The 17070-nt window shown below is 38.8% G+C and overlaps 3 protein-coding genes across 3 annotated transcripts; all 3 read left to right on the forward strand.

Annotated features, from left to right (window-relative positions):
* Nucleotides 1-1320: 1320 nt before the first annotated feature.
* LOC125225368 lies at nt 1321-1878 on the forward strand. Its single transcript, XM_048129049.1, has one exon. It carries the CDS (start codon nt 1321-1323, stop codon nt 1876-1878), a length of 558 nt encoding a protein of 185 aa, XP_047985006.1.
* Nucleotides 1879-4023: 2145 nt separating this feature from the next.
* On the forward strand, nt 4024-17032 carry LOC125227028 (retinoblastoma-binding protein 5 homolog). Its single transcript, XM_048131223.1, has 11 exons — nt 4024-4177; nt 4261-4286; nt 4555-4749; nt 5658-5864; nt 6697-6878; nt 7649-7768; nt 12733-12926; nt 13715-13890; nt 14621-14734; nt 16051-16171; nt 16931-17032. The coding sequence occupies exons 1-11, from the start codon at nt 4159-4161 to the stop codon at nt 17005-17007; spliced, it is 1431 nt and encodes a 476-aa protein (XP_047987180.1). The 5' UTR covers nt 4024-4158; the 3' UTR covers nt 17008-17032.
* LOC125227048 (probable ATP-dependent RNA helicase DDX23) lies at nt 11532-12325 on the forward strand. Its single transcript, XM_048131242.1, has one exon. It carries the CDS (start codon nt 11632-11634, stop codon nt 12289-12291), a length of 660 nt encoding a protein of 219 aa, XP_047987199.1. The 5' UTR covers nt 11532-11631; the 3' UTR covers nt 12292-12325.
* Nucleotides 17033-17070: the final 38 nt, after the last annotated feature.

The following is a 17070-nucleotide window of genomic DNA, read 5'->3' on the forward strand; positions in this document are numbered from 1 at the left end:
CCGCCATCACAAAACCACCAGGTAGGCACTCTCCGTCAAAACATAACACAGTTCACTTCATCAAGACCACGCCCGGACAGCCAGTATCCTGCAAGCCTCGCCGCTTAGATCCAACGCGAATGCAGGCTGCGAAGAAGGAGTTCGAGGATATGCTAGCATCTGGCATTGCTCGGAGGTCGGAAAGTCCCTGGTCTAGTGCACTTCACTTGGTAAAGAAAAAAGATGACACCTGGAGACCTTGTGGTGATTATAGAGCACTCAATGCTAGAACCATCCCTGACTGCTACCCCATTCGTCATATTCATGATTTCTCGCATCAACTGTCAGGATGTACCATCTTTTCCACCATCGACCTGGTTAAGGCTTACAACCAGATAGCCGTGAATCCTGACGACATACCCAAGACCGCAATAACCACTCCATTTGGGTTATTCGAGTTCCCATATATGTGTTTTGGGCTAAGGAACTCGGCGCAGACCTTCCAGAGGTTTATAGATGAGGTCTTGCTTGGCCTGGATTTCTGCTACGGGTACATCGATGACATACTCATTTTTTCAAGTTCACTTGAGCAACACAAGGATCACCTTCGTCAGTTGTTCGAGCGTCTGACGCAGTACGGCGTGTGGATTAATACTTCCAAGTGCTTATTCGGCCAATCTGAAGTCACTTTCCTGGGTTATCGTGTGACAGCTTCAGGTACCAAGCCCTTGGAATCTAAAGTACAAGCCATCCAGGAGTATGCCGTCCCTAAAACAGTTAAGGAGTTAAGGAGATTCCTGGGTATGATAAACTTTTACCGACGTTTCGTGCCCAACGCTGCACAACTTCAAGCTCCACTTCACACTATTTTATCAGGTCCGAAGATCAAAGGTTCACATCCAGTTAACATGACTCCTGCATTGCTGAAGGCTTTCGAAGACTGCAAGTCATCACTGTCTAAAGCGACACTCCTTGCTCATCCGGATCCTTCTGCTCAACTGGCCATCTTTACTGACGCATCTGACACTTCTATCGGCGCAGTACTTCAACAGCTTGTAGAAGGTTCCTGGCAACCTTTGGCATTCTACTCACACAAGCTTACCAAGCCACAGAGCAAGTATAGCCCGTACGACCGAGAACTCTTAGCAGTGTACGAGGCCATACGGTACTTCAGGCACATGATCGAAGCTCGAGATTTTATGGTGTATACAGACCATAAGCCACTTACCTTTGCTTTTTCTACTAACCGAGATAAATGCTCACCACTACCGCACCACCGCATATCATGCTGCGGCGAACGGGATGATTGAAAGGCTACATCGACAACTCAAATCTGCCATCATGTCGCACTCATCATCATCAACGTGGACCGAAGCTCTTCCTCTCATCCTACTGGGTATCCGGAGTGCCGTGAAAGAAGATCTTCAGGCTACTCCCGCAGAGCTCGTATATGGTGAGACGCTCCGTCTACCTGGGCAGTTCCTCTCACCTATGCCCGACTATAAAGTAGGAGATGTCACAGAATATGCTACTCGCTTACGCTCTCACATGGCCAACCTTTCTCCAAGACCAGCTTCGTGGCACATCAAATCAACTCCCTTTTACATCCCACGTGGCTTAGAGACTTGTTCCCACGTTTTTCTTCGAGTCGACCGTGTCCGCAGCTCACTTGAACCACCCTATGAAGGCCCGTATAAAGTCATGAGACGACAGAAGAAATTCTATTCCATTGACATAAAGGGCAAGCTAAACAATGTGACGGTGGATAGACTGAAACCTGCATATATCATGCGTGAAGAATCGCCTCAACCACCTGAGTTAGGCAGCAATGATGTCGACGTAGAGAAGCAGACGAGAAGTGGAAGACACGTCAGGTTCCCTGCTAGATATCGACCGTAGTTACGGTCTGGCCAGGGGGAACATGTGGCGGCCTGCTTGGCTAGCAATTGACCGCGCGCCTGCGCGATACGCCACCACCGCTGCCGTGGCAACGAGGAAAAACGGTTACTTCAACTGAGAGCTAAAATCGGGTTTCGCAATTTCTCGTTGCATATAAATAATTATAAATACTGTAACATTATGTACATATCTTTAATGTAAATACATCTGTAAATAGCATCTGCGTATCTTTCCTGTAAGTACTACCATCCTTACCTGCATACCTGCTAGCACTCCACAAGGTTATATCATTTCATCGGTAAGTTTCTTGAGTTTTTGATAATATTTATTGATACGACCTGGCAGAAATATAAATGTACATATTAGTAGTTTATACAATTCAAATCTTATTCAATTCTGTATCGATTTTTGCATATTTTTTGGAAGTTTTCTCAAACTCTGAAAGGTTATGTTTTTTAGCATAGTGATGTGATGTGTTTTATCGACCTTGCAATAATAACCTATCAATATTCATACCTTAAAAACGCCATCAATGATTATTGTTCTTTGTTATGATTCTATTGTTATTTAGCTATTTTACAAATTCAACTTTATATATTTCTTAGATTTCCGAAGAAGAAGACCGGAAACACGAAGTTCAAGGTGCGATGCTCGCGGTTCCTTTACTCCCAAGACTCCACCAAAAAGAAGGCCAAGAAGCTGAAATGGAGCAGGCCCCCAGATGTCTCCCCAGGTGTCTATCTTTGACAATTGTACATAATCGTATTATATTAGATCAAATATCTCGGCGGTCGTCTGGCCGATTTTTAATTTGTGTTTATTTCTGATAGATAGTTGATGATCCTGCTAAATTCTTATTTGTGATGTGTTCAAGTTCCTTGTGTGATTATGGCTTGTGTGATTAAGGACTGTAATTCACGTACATGGAGAAAAGAAAACTCCCAAGAACCTGCTGTGTTTCATTAGTGAATTTCGGTCAGTTATTGATACTATTATTTGTAGGATCTAAACAAAGCATAAAATACGATCTTTTCATAGTTTATAAAATAACTACTACCATGTTAAATTCTGTTCTGAAGTTTCTTCAAACTGTTTTTAGGTTATGTTTTTGTACTAGTGATGTGTCATTTTTATCGACGTCCCGACATTAACTCTATTGACATTCTTGCATTGAAAAGGACATAAAAATGATTAATGATGATCAGGTATCACAGACTGGGTAAATCGTAATGTAACATTCCTAGTGAATTAAACTTATAGTATTTTTTAGTTTTCCAGAAATTCTCAAACATTATTAAAAAGAAACTAAAAATAGGTGAAACTATTGAAATAATAAATTTTGGTACCTACACTGCCGTTTTGTTTTATTTTCTATTTGATAGAGAAAATATTATTGAGGTAAGTATAAGTAGATTCTTGAGTGGTGGACTAGAAATTAATAGAGGGATGCTACACGAATTAAATTACTTAGGTCTTTGCGTAAGGAGAAGAGAAGAATGTATTTATTTGTTTTATACTCGTATCTCCCATCTTCTATTTTTTACAAACTATTTAGGCCGATATTACACTATCATAGAAATATAGTCATAGACAACATGCCGTCCTTTTTATTCACGTTACAGAAAAAGGAAGGCATACAGACCTATGATCAGAGATATAGGTATGATAATGTAATATTAGGACTTGGTAAGAGAAGAGAAGTGACCGTTTATGTAGGTAAGTACATAAACAAACCATTTATTTGCAATCAGTAGGTACGGTTAGCCAAGAAGGCAAGAATGTATGAATATATGACTTTCATAGCCAAAAAGCCACATAATAATCCAGATGAAATGTTTATATCAATATTGTATGTTTTCGTTACTTTTATATATATAACGTTTTTATTATTTTTAAGGTGAGAACGTAAGTAAGTGCATATTTTATCGATAATTGAATCGACAAAGTAACATCCCTAGCTAACACAAAACCAGGGACCACCTACCAAAAAGAGAAATAACTAGCATATATCCATCCTTTTTCAATACATTATCTAAGTCATAAGGAAGTCAAGGATGAGTATATGCATTTTACACGAATTTTTATTAGGGGGGCTTGACTCTTCTTTTAGCAGCTGTCATCTAAATGTCAAAATAGACGCGAACATGGTAGAAGCAGCGTCGTTTCGTGAAAAACAAAAATAGCTTTAAATATAAGTAAATTTAATGAGTTTTATCATTATTGTATAATTATTTATAATAACCCAAATCTAGAAATCATTTTACAAACCATTACACAGTCATGAATTTAGAATTACTTGGTAAGTAAACTTCAAAAATGTGGTTGTCCGGTTTGTTTTTTACATGTTATTGTTTTTAAATCACTTTCTTTATTTAATTTCAGAATCTTTTGGACAAAACTACCCAGAGGTAAGCATTTAAATGATACAGTGAAAAGATTACCATTTCTATAATTTTGACAAAACTCAACAAGTATAAGAATTACGAATAAAATCAAAGTTTGTCATGTTGACTTAAGATTGGAGATTGTTTCTTCTATATCTGCACAGGTCGAAGATAAAAATGAATGTAGTTCCTATGCTGGTAATATCAGCCACACTAATTCAGAATTTGAAAAACTAACCTTAATATTTCTTTGTTATGGATAACTTATTAAAGTAAAATGCTTATTTTTTAGGAGTTTGATGGGTCTCTTGACTCGATATCTCTGGCGGCGACGTGCGCGTTCAACCGCCGAGGAACCTTGCTGGCAGTGGGATGCAATGACGGAAGGATATTTATATGGGACTTCCTTACTAGAGGAATTGCGAAATCAATATCAGCTCATGTGTATCCCGTTTGCAGTCTTAGTTGGTCTAGAAATTGTAGAAAGGTTAGTAAAGAATTATTATCCATAATATTATAAATGGGAAAGTGTATGTGTCTGTTTGTTTGTCCGTCTTTCATGGCAAAATGGAACTACAAATTTAAGTGGTGATAGTTGAAAGGATGGAGAGTGTCATAGGCTACTTTTTGTCTCTTTCTAACCCCCTACTTTCCCAAAAAGGAGGGGTGGACGTTTATATGGAGCATTCCGCAATATTCAAAATTAATGCGAGCAAAGCCATAAGCTAAAGCTAGTAATTATCTAAATGGCCAAACATAAATATAAAAGTTGGTTTTATTACAAAATATTTCTCATTCCACAACCAGCAAGTATAGTATCAGTTTTCAAACATAGTCAAGTTATCAATCGAGTTACTAGTTACTAGTCTAATTACTGGTTTACAGATCCATCATATCTGTATTACTGTGAAACCATAGCATTTTTAAAAATTTTTCTTTTTCTGAATGACTGAAGTCTCATTTGGGTGAATCAACTTTTTTGCCTATTGTTGCCATGGTTACGGTCCCCTGAGTCACGATGGTTTTATGCAAAATTATGCTACTGAAATCATGCAAGCATGCATGTAGTCCATGTTTGTAGCTGGCAAATTAAGAAAAGGGTTTGTTAACACCAGTAAAATGCATGTTTGCATAGTTTAAGTGGCATATTTTTCAAGCCTTCTTGAGCTTACAGTGGCCTCAGTCAATCTGTGTAAGAATGTCCTATAATATTTATTTATTTATAATTTTGCTTAAAACCAGCGTGACACAGGGGACTGTAACCATGGCAATAACAGGCAAGAAAAAGTTGATTCACCCATTTATAATAATAGAGGTAGGGAACTCTACCATAGATGTCACATCTATGCTGACCTTAAACAGTTACTAATCCTTCTGTCGCATGTTATTTTCCAGCTCCTATCAGCGTCAACAGACCACAATGTTTGCATCTGGGACATCCTGACCGGGGAATGTGAGCAACGCTACCGCTTCCCAACGGCCATAGTACGAGTTCAGTTTGATCCGCGCAATGACAAGAGATTCCTTGTGTGTCCAATGAGGCATGCTGCGTTGCTGGTTGATACGGATGGAGATCACAACATTCTGCCGATTGACGAAGATGTAAGAGATTTTATTTAATTATGACTTCTCTTACGAATTCATAGTTGCAAGAACTATTAGGGACCGTCCACACTCAAGAGACGCATGTCCGCGCCACGCCGTCTGAATGTAATTTAAAAAACGTCTCCTCAGTATATTTTGTATAGGAAGGACATAAGACGCGCCCCCAGGCGGCGCGGCGCGCGCCGAGCGACGCGTCGCCTGGGGCGCGCCAAGCGACGTCCCTTGCGCGTCCATCCTATACAAAATGTTCTAAGGAGACATTATTTAAATTACATTACTTAAAAAGATTTTTTGAGTTAAGGAGTCTAGGTACATATCGAGGGTTTACTGGTGAAACCCGATAAATCGAGAAAATTTGTCAGTGACAACATTGTGGAAATTGTATTTAATTTGAATTTCAAAAACTAGTTTGCTCAACTTATCGGGTTTCACCAGTAAACCCTCGATATGTGTTGTTATTTACTTAATTTATACCAAAGACATATGTAACTACGTATAGACAGATAAAGTCTAAGAAAAAAACGTACCACCATACAGAAAAAGGTACGGTGGCCTAGATGGCATTACACCTGGGTACGCTCAGCTAGATGGCACTAATATTAATATTTGACATTTTAACACATATCAAGCTAAGAATATGGGCCAAATTGTCAAAACTGAGGTTCAAAAGTTTTAAGCCTGTCTCAAGAGATGGCAGTCTATGCACTGTGATTACACATTTTACTTCGACAGTAACTCTCTATAATACTCGATCCTCTTTGGTTAAACTCATTGTTTACTCGCTTCTGGAGGGACCAGTGTATGTATTTGTATATGTGTTATGCACCAGGGCGACATAAACGTGATAGCGTCATTCGACCGGCGCGGCGACTACGTATACACTGGCAACACCAAAGGCAAGATCCTGATCCTGGACTCTCAGACGCTGGCGATAAAGGCCAGTTTCAAGATCACCGTCGGCACATCCAGTACAACGGGGATCAAGAGCATAGAGTTCGCTAGGAGAGGAGAGTGAGTGTTTTGTTATAATAATTAAATAAATATTATAGGACATTCTTGCACAGATTGACTGAGGCCCACGGTAATTTCACCAGCCCCTTCTGTTGTGGGTACTCAGACAACGATATATATAATATATAAATACTTATATACATAGAAAACATCCATGACTCAATGAACAAATATCTGTGCTCATCACACAAATAAATGCCCTTACCGGGCATTCGAACCTTGGACCGCGGCGTAGCAGGCAGGGTCACTACCGACTGCGCCAGACCGGTCGCCGAAATATACAGCGAAATATAAAGGAATAAGTAAGGGAAGAGATGTAACTCCATACATCAGTAAATGCGAGTTATTTGTACAGGCATCGTTATAGTGACATCTAGCGACAATCACACGTCAATCACGCGTCAAATAGAGTGAATTATCAGTACCACTACTCGATACTAGGTGTCAGCAGTGTCTTGTATGCCAAAAAAAAAATATTAGTACAGTTTACAACTTATATTACAAGCTGAAGGAATTGAAAACAGAATACTAAATAAAGTATTGTAATATTAGCTAAAAATTGGTGAGCATTAGACTCTTCGTTTGTCGCGACATCTATTGACAAGTAGCAGTAACTGATAAATTACGCTAGTTGACGCGTGATTGTCGCTAGATGTCACTATAACTATGCCTATACAAATAACTCGCATTGACTGATAATTATTCCTCTATGGTGTGACCTATGTTATAATATAGGTATAATATGTTTACATAGCTTTATTTAATTGCAGTTGTTTTCTGGTGAACACATCTGACCGCGTGATCAGAGTGTACGACACGACCACAGTCATTAAAAGCGGCGTCAATGGTGAACCCGAGCCCATACAGAAACTACAAGATCTTGTTAACAAGTAAGTGATAATTCGCTCGTCGTCGTACCTAACGGTGACTCTGGGGCAGTTTTTCTTTTTTGATAGTGTGTAATAATTCTGCTAATGTAATATATTATGCTATAAGATTATTATGGTACATACAATTATGCTAAATCAAAGTCGACCAAAGTAATGTTCTGTAAAACAATATTCAACTGCACAATCTTTTGAAGTTCTTAAGGTCAGGAGGCAGGTCTCCAGAAGTAAAAATTAAATATTTTTTCTTATTGTGGTCATGATATTTAATTAATTTAGAAATAAATAATATTTTGGTGTAGTTTTATGTATTCAAGACTTTTTTATTAAGTATCTGAGTTTTGCATATTTTACGATTTTCAAAAAATCATATCTTCTCACCTAGCAAAAAAACCGCTATAAAATCTAGTTACTGCATAAATTTAAGAATATGATCTATCATTTGACGTTAAATTCATTTTTTTATTTATAGTGAAACCTAGATTTTTCAGTAGCCAAAGTGGGCATGTTTCGATTTTTTCCAAATTTCAATGCTTGTTTTTTATACCATATAATACAATTAGATATCTAAAATGGATGTGAGGAGTTACATTGGAAGTGTTCTTGAAGCTGTGATATAATTTACTTTGCTAGGTCTAATACAAAAGTCAGAATTTCAATCCGAAAATCACGAAAATGAGTAATTTTTTTGTCTTTTAGTGACACGGTATTTTATGCTGAAGTCCTTGGATGAAAAGTTGTAAAGCATATCGGATACTATGTTTAATGGGGTATTATATAAAATTAACACAATTGTTATACATAAATTCTAAACAAAGTTTCAGCATAATTTGTAGGAGTAGAAAAATGACACCATTTTGTACTTTGAATGGGTGCTGATAAAAAGATACATATAAAAAAAAAAAAATAACGTCTACGGTTTTTGAGCTTATATACCTCAAGGTACATCCTCAATTTTTTGTATTGAAATCTGGGACTACGCGGCGACAAAAATAATTAATTTTAGCTGTTTTGATATGGAATGACTCACATCTGACCTTGGTCTAACTCCTATTTCTGTAATTGTAACAAGTCAGAACATTATCTTATTGTTAAAGACTACTCTTTACCTTTCACAAGTGGGGAATAAAAACAAAAACATGGGGCCCATTTGTCAAAACTAAAAGTTACAAGTTACAAGCGGAAGTCTCTTTCCAACTTGTCATATTAGACATTTATTAGCCACATTATTATTAATAATCATAATAGCTTTGTACTTTGTATAATTTCTTGTGTTAATATTTTTTTTTATGAATACTTTTGCTTATTAAATTGTATCTTGTTTTTTTAATGCATGTTAATTATAAGATGTAATGTTTTGAAAAGAAGTGGCCCGCCGAGTTTCTTGCCGGTCCCATAGTGGATACCCTCCTCCAACTGAGGGGGGACTGAAATCTTCTCGAGGCTGAGGCGTAGGGTTAGAGCCGGCGTAGTTTTATTTGACGTTCATAAGCGCATTGTAATATGCCTACTTGGACATTGACAACCACTTGTAAATTGTAACTTGTAGCTTCGAGAAATGGGCCCTTGAAACGTGTAAATTGAGAAATGTAATTTCATTAATTACTTCGTCCTGCTCTATTAATAACTAATAATACAAACTGTCAGACACTCTGTTTGCATAGAATACCTCCAATATTGTTATTGTACTAGGATGATGTTTTGACGTGTTAATCAACGTGAAATTAATTATTGAAAGTAATTAAGTAGGTACGGAAAATAATAAAAACTTGCATAAATAACCCGACCCGACCCGACTCGATTTCAAAGGGCGAATTTAAATTTAATTAGTTTTGAAGTCAGCTTCCCATTTTTTCTGGAATGTTTTTTTACTTCAAATGTAATCTATCCTGTTCCCACACAACAAATAAACAAACAAATTATAAGGCTTTATTTCTATTTACATAAATTGGGAGCGGAAAAAAGGGCTCAATTTTTTGCTTTCACTTTAGCCTGCGCCTCAATTTCTACATGTGCAATAAGCTAGTTGAGAAATGTTATCTGTGGTAAACTTCGAGTTATCTTCACTGTATTGCACGTTCTGTCAAAGACTTTGAGTTCCACTGTAATGAATATAGTAAAAGATTGCACAACAATTTGAAACCAAATCGTAATGTGATGACTGTTTCGTGACATAACTTTACGGTAATCGCCATAATAAATTTTACTAAAATGGAACTGGAAAGCGGCTTGGATAAGCGCAGATCGCGATTCCGGGAGAGGCGTGAAAGAAAACGTTATGACGATCGAGAGTCCTATCGCGAAAGGACAAAACGTCGTGACAAGTCTAGATGCCCTAGAAGGGATCGAGACAGATCTAGAAGTACCTCAAGAAAAAATTACAATCGCTCTCGTAGCCCTACTAGAAAAGATCTTACCCACTCCAGGATCCCAAACGAAAAAGACGCAGAAATAATAGAGAAGGAAAATCCACGTAAACAAGAAGCTAAATGTATAAAATATGATAACAAATTAAATAAAGATCAGGGAAATAAACACGACAAAGAAATTCCGAAGTCAGTCAAACGTGAACCATTGTCTTTGGAAAAGTTACTCGAAATGAAAATAGCTGAAGAAGACACAAAGAGTAAGCCAGTTTTTCTCACGAAAGAACAGAGAGCGGTATTTGCTCTAGAGAGACGTCAGGTACAAGTAGAGGCATTGAGGCCTAATGTGGCTAATATTAAGCCTACTGTAATAACTATTGATCTTACGATGGCTACTGAAGATGAGGAAGATGAAGAACACGAAGAAAACAAAAACCTTGTAAAAAGAACGCCGACATTTCTAAATTTTAAACAAAATAAAAAAGAAAAGAATGAAGGATATGGTAAAACCGAGAATAGAGAACGAGAAAAAGAAGATATAATAAATACTCGTTACCTTGGAATTATCAAAAAGAAAAGGAGAGTCAGGAGACTAAATGGTCGCAAGTTTGTGTTTGATTGGGATGCATCTGAAGATACGTCAAATGATTACAATGCTTTTTACAAAGATAGACATCAAGCTCAGTTCTTTGGCCGTGGACACTTAGCTGGTATTGATATTAAAGCTCAAAAGAAAGATCACAGTCAATTTTATGGAAAACTTCTGGATAAACGGAGAACAGAACTAGGAAAAGAACAAGAGAAACATAGTCTCAAAATAGTTAAAATTACGGAAGATAAAAATAAATGGGATAGCCGACATTCGACAGAGAAAACTCAAGATGAAATGACTGAAAGGGACTGGAGAATTTTCAGAGAAGAATATAACATTACTATAAAAGGTGTCAAAATTCCGAATCCCATTAGATCATGGAAAGAAGCTGGTTTTCATACTGATATTGTGGACATCATCCGTAAGTTGGGATACAAGAGCCCTACACCTATTCAACGACAAGCCATTCCTATTGGAATGCAGAGCAGAGATATTATTGGTGTTGCTGAGACTGGTTCGGGTAAAACATTGACATTCCTGATACCTTTACTAACTTGGATTCAGTCTCTGCCAAAGAAAGAACGAATGAAAGATGCTGATCAAGGACCATATGCTATTATTCTAGCACCTACAAGAGAATTGGCACAACAAATAGAAGAAGAAACAAATAAGTTTGGAGTACCCTTAGGTATTACTTCGGTTGTTCTTATTGGAGGTCTGTCAAGAGACGAACAAGGGTTTAAGCTCAGACTCGGCTGTGACATTGTGATTGCTACACCTGGTCGACTCATTGATATGCTGGAAAATAGATATCTGGTTTTGAATCGCTGCACTTACGTAGTATTGGATGAAGCCGATCGTATGATTGACATGGGCTTTGAACCGATGTACATAAAATTCTTGAATATATGCCCGTTTCTAATATTAAAACTGACACTGATCAAACTGAAGATACTTTGGAAAATTATAACTCTAAAAATAAATATAGACAAACTGTCATGTTCACAGCTACAATGTCTCCTGCTGTGGAACGCTTAGCTAGGCGCTATCTCAGACGACCAGCTATTGTCCACGTAGGATCTGTAGGAATACCAGTTGATCGTACAGAACAAGTAGTTTATATGATTCATGAAAACGAAAAGCGCAAAAAGCTGATAGAAATATTGAAGCGCCGTGATAAACCTCCGATAGTTATTTTTGTAAATCAGAAGAAAATAGCTGATGGTTTAGCGAAATTTCTTGAGAAGCTAGGCTTCAATTCTTGTACGCTACATGGTGGCAAAGGGCAGGAGCAACGAGATTTAGCGTTGACAAGTCTTAAGAATGGCACCAAAGATATTCTCGTGGCAACTGATGTTGCTGGTCGTGGTATTGACATCAAGAATGTTAGCATGGTCATCAACTATGATATGGCCAAAACAATTGAGGACTACACACATCGTATCGGACGCACTGGGCGTGATGGTAAAACCGGCAAAGCAGTATCTTTTGTGACAAATGAGGATTCAGCCTTATTCTACGACCTTAAGCAAGTATTGCTTCAAAGCTCGTTTCTAGGTGCCCATTAGAACTGATGAACCACCCTGAGGCTCAGCATAAACCTGAGCACTGTGGTCACATAGACAGGAAGAAATTGTATTAGCTTCATTGAAGTATAAATTATGTAACATTAAATAAAAAACTTGGCGTACGATTATGGCAAATTTTTATTTTAACTCATTAACTAAATATCGACACGTACAATAGACACGTACTTATATTCAAGATTGAGGTAATATGTCTTTCCGAACTTCTTCCGCCTATGTTTTCCATCAAAGATGTGCGAGAACGCTAACGAGATATTTACAGATATACAAGTTGAATAAATAATAAGTTTCACTACTAATTCTCGCAAATTATTGAAGGTCTACCCAATGTAGGCGTAATTAGAGTGACAAATACTACTTCAATGTTCGCGGTTGTTCATATTGTTTTATGCCTAAATTAAAGAAGAATTTCACTTCTCCCAGGACAACATGGAAGAAGTGCTGTTTCTCCGGCGACGGAGAGTACATCTGCGCCGGCTCGGCGCGGCAGCACGCGCTTTACATCTGGGAGAAAAGCATCGGGAACCTCGTCAAGATCCTGCACGGAACCAAAGGCGAATTGTTGCTCGATGTGGTCTGGCATCCCATCCGACCCATCATAGCCAGTATTAGTGCAGGTTAGTAATGTGATGACATAGAAAAGATAGCAACGTTTCCTAAAAAAAGTTGAGGTCCCAACTGAGAACCCTGAGGTACACTTACTAATTTTAAGCAACACTTCTATTGATCTGTATCAAACGACATTGACTTAACATATTTTGCTTTAGCTTTACTTATCTGTGATTGTAGAACTTACGTTTCACGTTACACCACGATCTTTGTTTATCTAGCGAGTGATCAACGCAATCGAAAGCGTTAGATAAATCAATTTAATCAATGTCTTTCAATTCAAAACCTGAAGAGAATACCAAGGATCTTTCACATGATAATATAATATCGCATAAAAGGAAGCTAACACCAGTCTATCATCCTCCTTTCGTTAACCCGGCATTTGCCACGGCTCATGGGAGCCTGCGGTCCGCTTTGACAACTAATCCCAAGATTTGGCGTAGTCACTAGTTTTACGAAAGCGACTGCCATCTGATCTTCCAAACCGAAGGGTAACTACTACTACTAGATCTTATTGGAATTAGTCCGGTTTCCTCACGATGTTTTCCTTCACCGAAAAGCGACTGGCAAATATCAAATGACATTTCGCACATAAGTTCCGAAAAACTCATTGGTGCGAGCTGGGGTTCGAAACTTCGAACCCGCGACCTCCGGAACGAAAGTCGCACGCACTTACCGCTAGGCTACCAGCGCTATCGTCTTAAATATTATTGCCGATCTAAGGCAAATATTTATGTTACCAAGTTCTCAAAAACGTGGAAAAAGTGATATGATTTGCTTAAATTCGTTTTTTTAGGTGTCGTGTCAATCTGGGCGCAAAACCAGGTGGAGAACTGGTCGGCCTTCGCGCCCGACTTCAAAGAGCTGGACGAGAACGTCGAATACGAGGAGCGAGAGAGCGAGTTCGATGTGGCTGATGAAGACAGATCCGTGGACCAGGCGGGCGAGAGTCGGGACGATGAGGACTTTGAGGTAAGCCGTTGTTGTCATGGCAACGGATCTCAAACGCAAGAGGGAGCACTTCATGGATAGGACTAATTCATCGACCAGGCGAGCCAGACTACCGCGAATACTCTAGTTCGCGAATTTATGGCATCTTTTTCACTGGACACTAATTTCAATTCAACAGAAAGATTTCCGCAATAGGCTATTTGCATCCTAGTCAAATCAGCTTCTTTTTAAGAACTGTCAAAACGAATTTGAATGATATGAAATCGAATTGAGTGACGTCACGGTCAACTCAGTTACTTTATATATTTGTACTTGACTTATTAAATAGAAATTAGATTAAAAAATAACTTCTGTCCACGTTTTTCTTATAATTATCTGATGCTTTATTTCGTGCATGGTATAAAATATTTTATTTTAACTACAGTCAAGTTCCCTATTGCGACATTCGAGTGCAAATTTCTGTGTTCTCTGTAGGGCCTGTACGTAATGTTTTACATTTATTATAACTTTAAAACATTTTGGATTTTTCAGGGCGTCGTTAGTGGGCATTAAAAATCATAACTACTCAAAAGAATTTCCAAATAACGAAACACCCCGCTTATGACTTAGTCTGAGACGGTGAATGCTACGAATAAGATTTTATAAATTTTATACCGGTCTGGTCGAGTGGGTCGATGGTTCGAAACGTTTGTGTTCAAACATAGATTTTTTTATTGAGGCTGACAGTGGCGACCATTTGTTTTGTTTGCAGGTGGACGTAACGACGTGCGAGCCCGTGGCCGCGTTCTGCAGCTCCGACGAGGAGGGTGAGGACGAGGGCATGCTGCACTTCCTGCCCATAGCGCCAGAGATTGAAGACCCGGAGGTAACCCCTACACACTGATGTCCCCTCAATTGAAAATTAATCCTAAGCGCCTTTTTAACCCCCGACGCAAAAACGACGGGGTGTTATAAGTTTGACGTGTCTGTCTGTGTGTGTCTGTCTGTCTGTCTGTCTGTCTGTCTATCTGTCTGTGTGTGTGTCTGTCTGTGGCATCGTAGCTCCCGAACGGATGAACCGATTTAGATTTAGTTTTTTTTGTCTGAAAACTGAGTTAGTCGGGAGTGTTCTTAGCCATGTTTCATGAAAATCGGTCTACTATGTCGCAGTCGGGGGTTTTTTCAAAATTTTAATTTTGTGGTTATTCTACTCGTTTACATCACCACCCTCCTTGCATAATACTGGCATTTGCCACGGCTCGTGGGGTCCGCTTTGAAAACTAATCTCAAGCTTTGGCGTATACACTAGTTTTACGAAATGGGATAAGTCCTGTTTCCTTACGATGTTTTACTTCACCGAAAAGCGGCTGGCAAACGACATTTCGCACATAAGTTCCGAAAATACTCATTGGTACGAGCCGGAACTCGCGACATCCGGATTAAAAGTCGAACGCTCTTGCCGCTAGACCACTAGCGTTTCTTAATTTTCTGCTCATTTACCTATAGTTAAAATAAGTCTTAGGATTTAGGATGAGGTACAACTGGGGGGCAAATGTAACTGGTCCATTTTTTCCATGTTTTACAATGTTTGCGTTATTAAATAGAGTGTCCACCGGTTATATATGGTAGGTATGTTCAGTAAATACATGTAGAACATCATAGTTTAATAATAGAAAAAATGGACTAGTTACAATTGCCCCTCAGTCGAGATTTGCCCCACTGTACCTTAACAAACTCTAATAGGCGGGTCCATACAGAGTGAACAACGCACCGTCGCGAGGCATTTCCCTCGCGCGGCAAACTGCCTATGTAGACGTGCCTACTGCCTAGTCGTCAAGTAGCTTGGTCACAGGAAGCTGACGCACTGCCTCGGCCGAGGCACATCTCGGACACTGGTGATCAAATATATGAAAGAGGCGCGTTCCTAGCACACATTCTAAGCTCGTGTAGGTGAACGACGCGCACCATGCTTGTATAAGTGAGATATGACACTTTAGGTTGACTGTTCGCGTTTTTGACAGGCGGTAACTGTGAGGTAACCGAGAGGGGGTGGGCGGCGCTTTCAGCGCGGAGCGGGAGTGGCCACACTGTACGATAGTACTTATTATACTGTGGCCGAGGCACGCCCATATTTAACTTACTCTCGTGTGCAATATTTAATATAATTTTTAATAGTAGTCATATTTAATCCACGTTTTTCAGGATGGCTGGGCGGCGACACAGGAGACTGCCACGCCTACAGAGACCCCCGAAAAGCTTGAACCGGCCGCCAAAAGGCCGAAAAGCAAGACCTACGATATCTCCCTCAAAATAGCACCGCCTGGTAAGATTGTCCACCTATCCCTAGTATTAAAAGACGTACATAATATTACTACGTATAGTAAAGTCTAAGAAAAAAAAACTTACCTCAGAACAGAACCATCAAGAGCAATGTACGGTCGCCTAGATGGCTGAGATTTGGTCGATTCTCGGCTAGGTGGCGCTAATATTAATAATTAACAATTTTGAAACATAAATTAAGAACTCGAGCCAAATAGTAGAAAGCAAGAAGTGGCAACATTGTCTAGTCGTCATGATTGATTACACATTCATTAGAAAGGGACACTACGAGGTTGACACTTTTTAACCTTTTTCCAGACCACAGCAAAAATTGAAATTTATTCTAATTCAATTAAATGATAAGTAATTAATCTATTGGCACGTATGTGGTCGCTAGATATACTATCCCTGGAAAAGGGTTAGCTTCTACCAAACAGGATCGAGTATTATAGAGAGTTACTGTCGAAGTAAAATGTGTAATCACAGTGTATAGACTGCCGTCTCCTGACACAGGCTTAAAACTTTTGAACCTCAGTTTTGACAATTTGGCCCATATTCTTAGCTTGATATGTTTTAAAATGTCAAATATTAACATTAGTGTAATGCGATCTAGGCCACCATACCTTTTTCTGTATGGTACTGAGGTACGTTTTTTTCTTAGACTTTATCTGTCTATACGGAGTTATATGTGTCTTTGCCTACTCTTTATTTGGGGGTACCTAGTGTATGATCCAGTTTTTTAATTATCGAATTCATTTTACAGAACAACCACTGTCGTTCAGCGGCAAGAACAAGCAGGCTGCGGGCAGTAAAAAGGTAGCTGGAAGACCAAGAAAATAAACAAATATATTTACGTAAAAATCTCTTTTCATTATTTCAATAACATTTTCCTTATATCAGTGT

This window comes from Leguminivora glycinivorella, chromosome 1 (assembly GCF_023078275.1).
Source record: "Leguminivora glycinivorella isolate SPB_JAAS2020 chromosome 1, LegGlyc_1.1, whole genome shotgun sequence".
Taxonomy (NCBI): Eukaryota; Metazoa; Arthropoda; class Insecta; order Lepidoptera; family Tortricidae; genus Leguminivora; species Leguminivora glycinivorella.

What these genes read in the sequence shown, in the direction of transcription:
- LOC125225368 (XM_048129049.1), top strand. Translation starts at nt 1,321, where the DNA reads ATGTCGCACTCATCATCATCAACGTGGACCGAAGCTCTTCCTCTCATC.
- LOC125227028 (XM_048131223.1), top strand. An exon ending in GAGTTCGCTAGGAGAGGAGA is followed by an intron (nt 6,879 to 7,648) that starts GTGAGTGTTTTG and finishes ATTTAATTGCAG; the next exon opens with TTGTTTTCTGGTGAACACAT. An exon ending in CATAGCCAGTATTAGTGCAG is followed by an intron (nt 12,927 to 13,714) that starts GTTAGTAATGTG and finishes TCGTTTTTTTAG; the next exon opens with GTGTCGTGTCAATCTGGGCG.
- LOC125227048 (XM_048131242.1), top strand. Translation starts at nt 11,632, where the DNA reads ATGCCCGTTTCTAATATTAAAACTGACACTGATCAAACTGAAGATACT.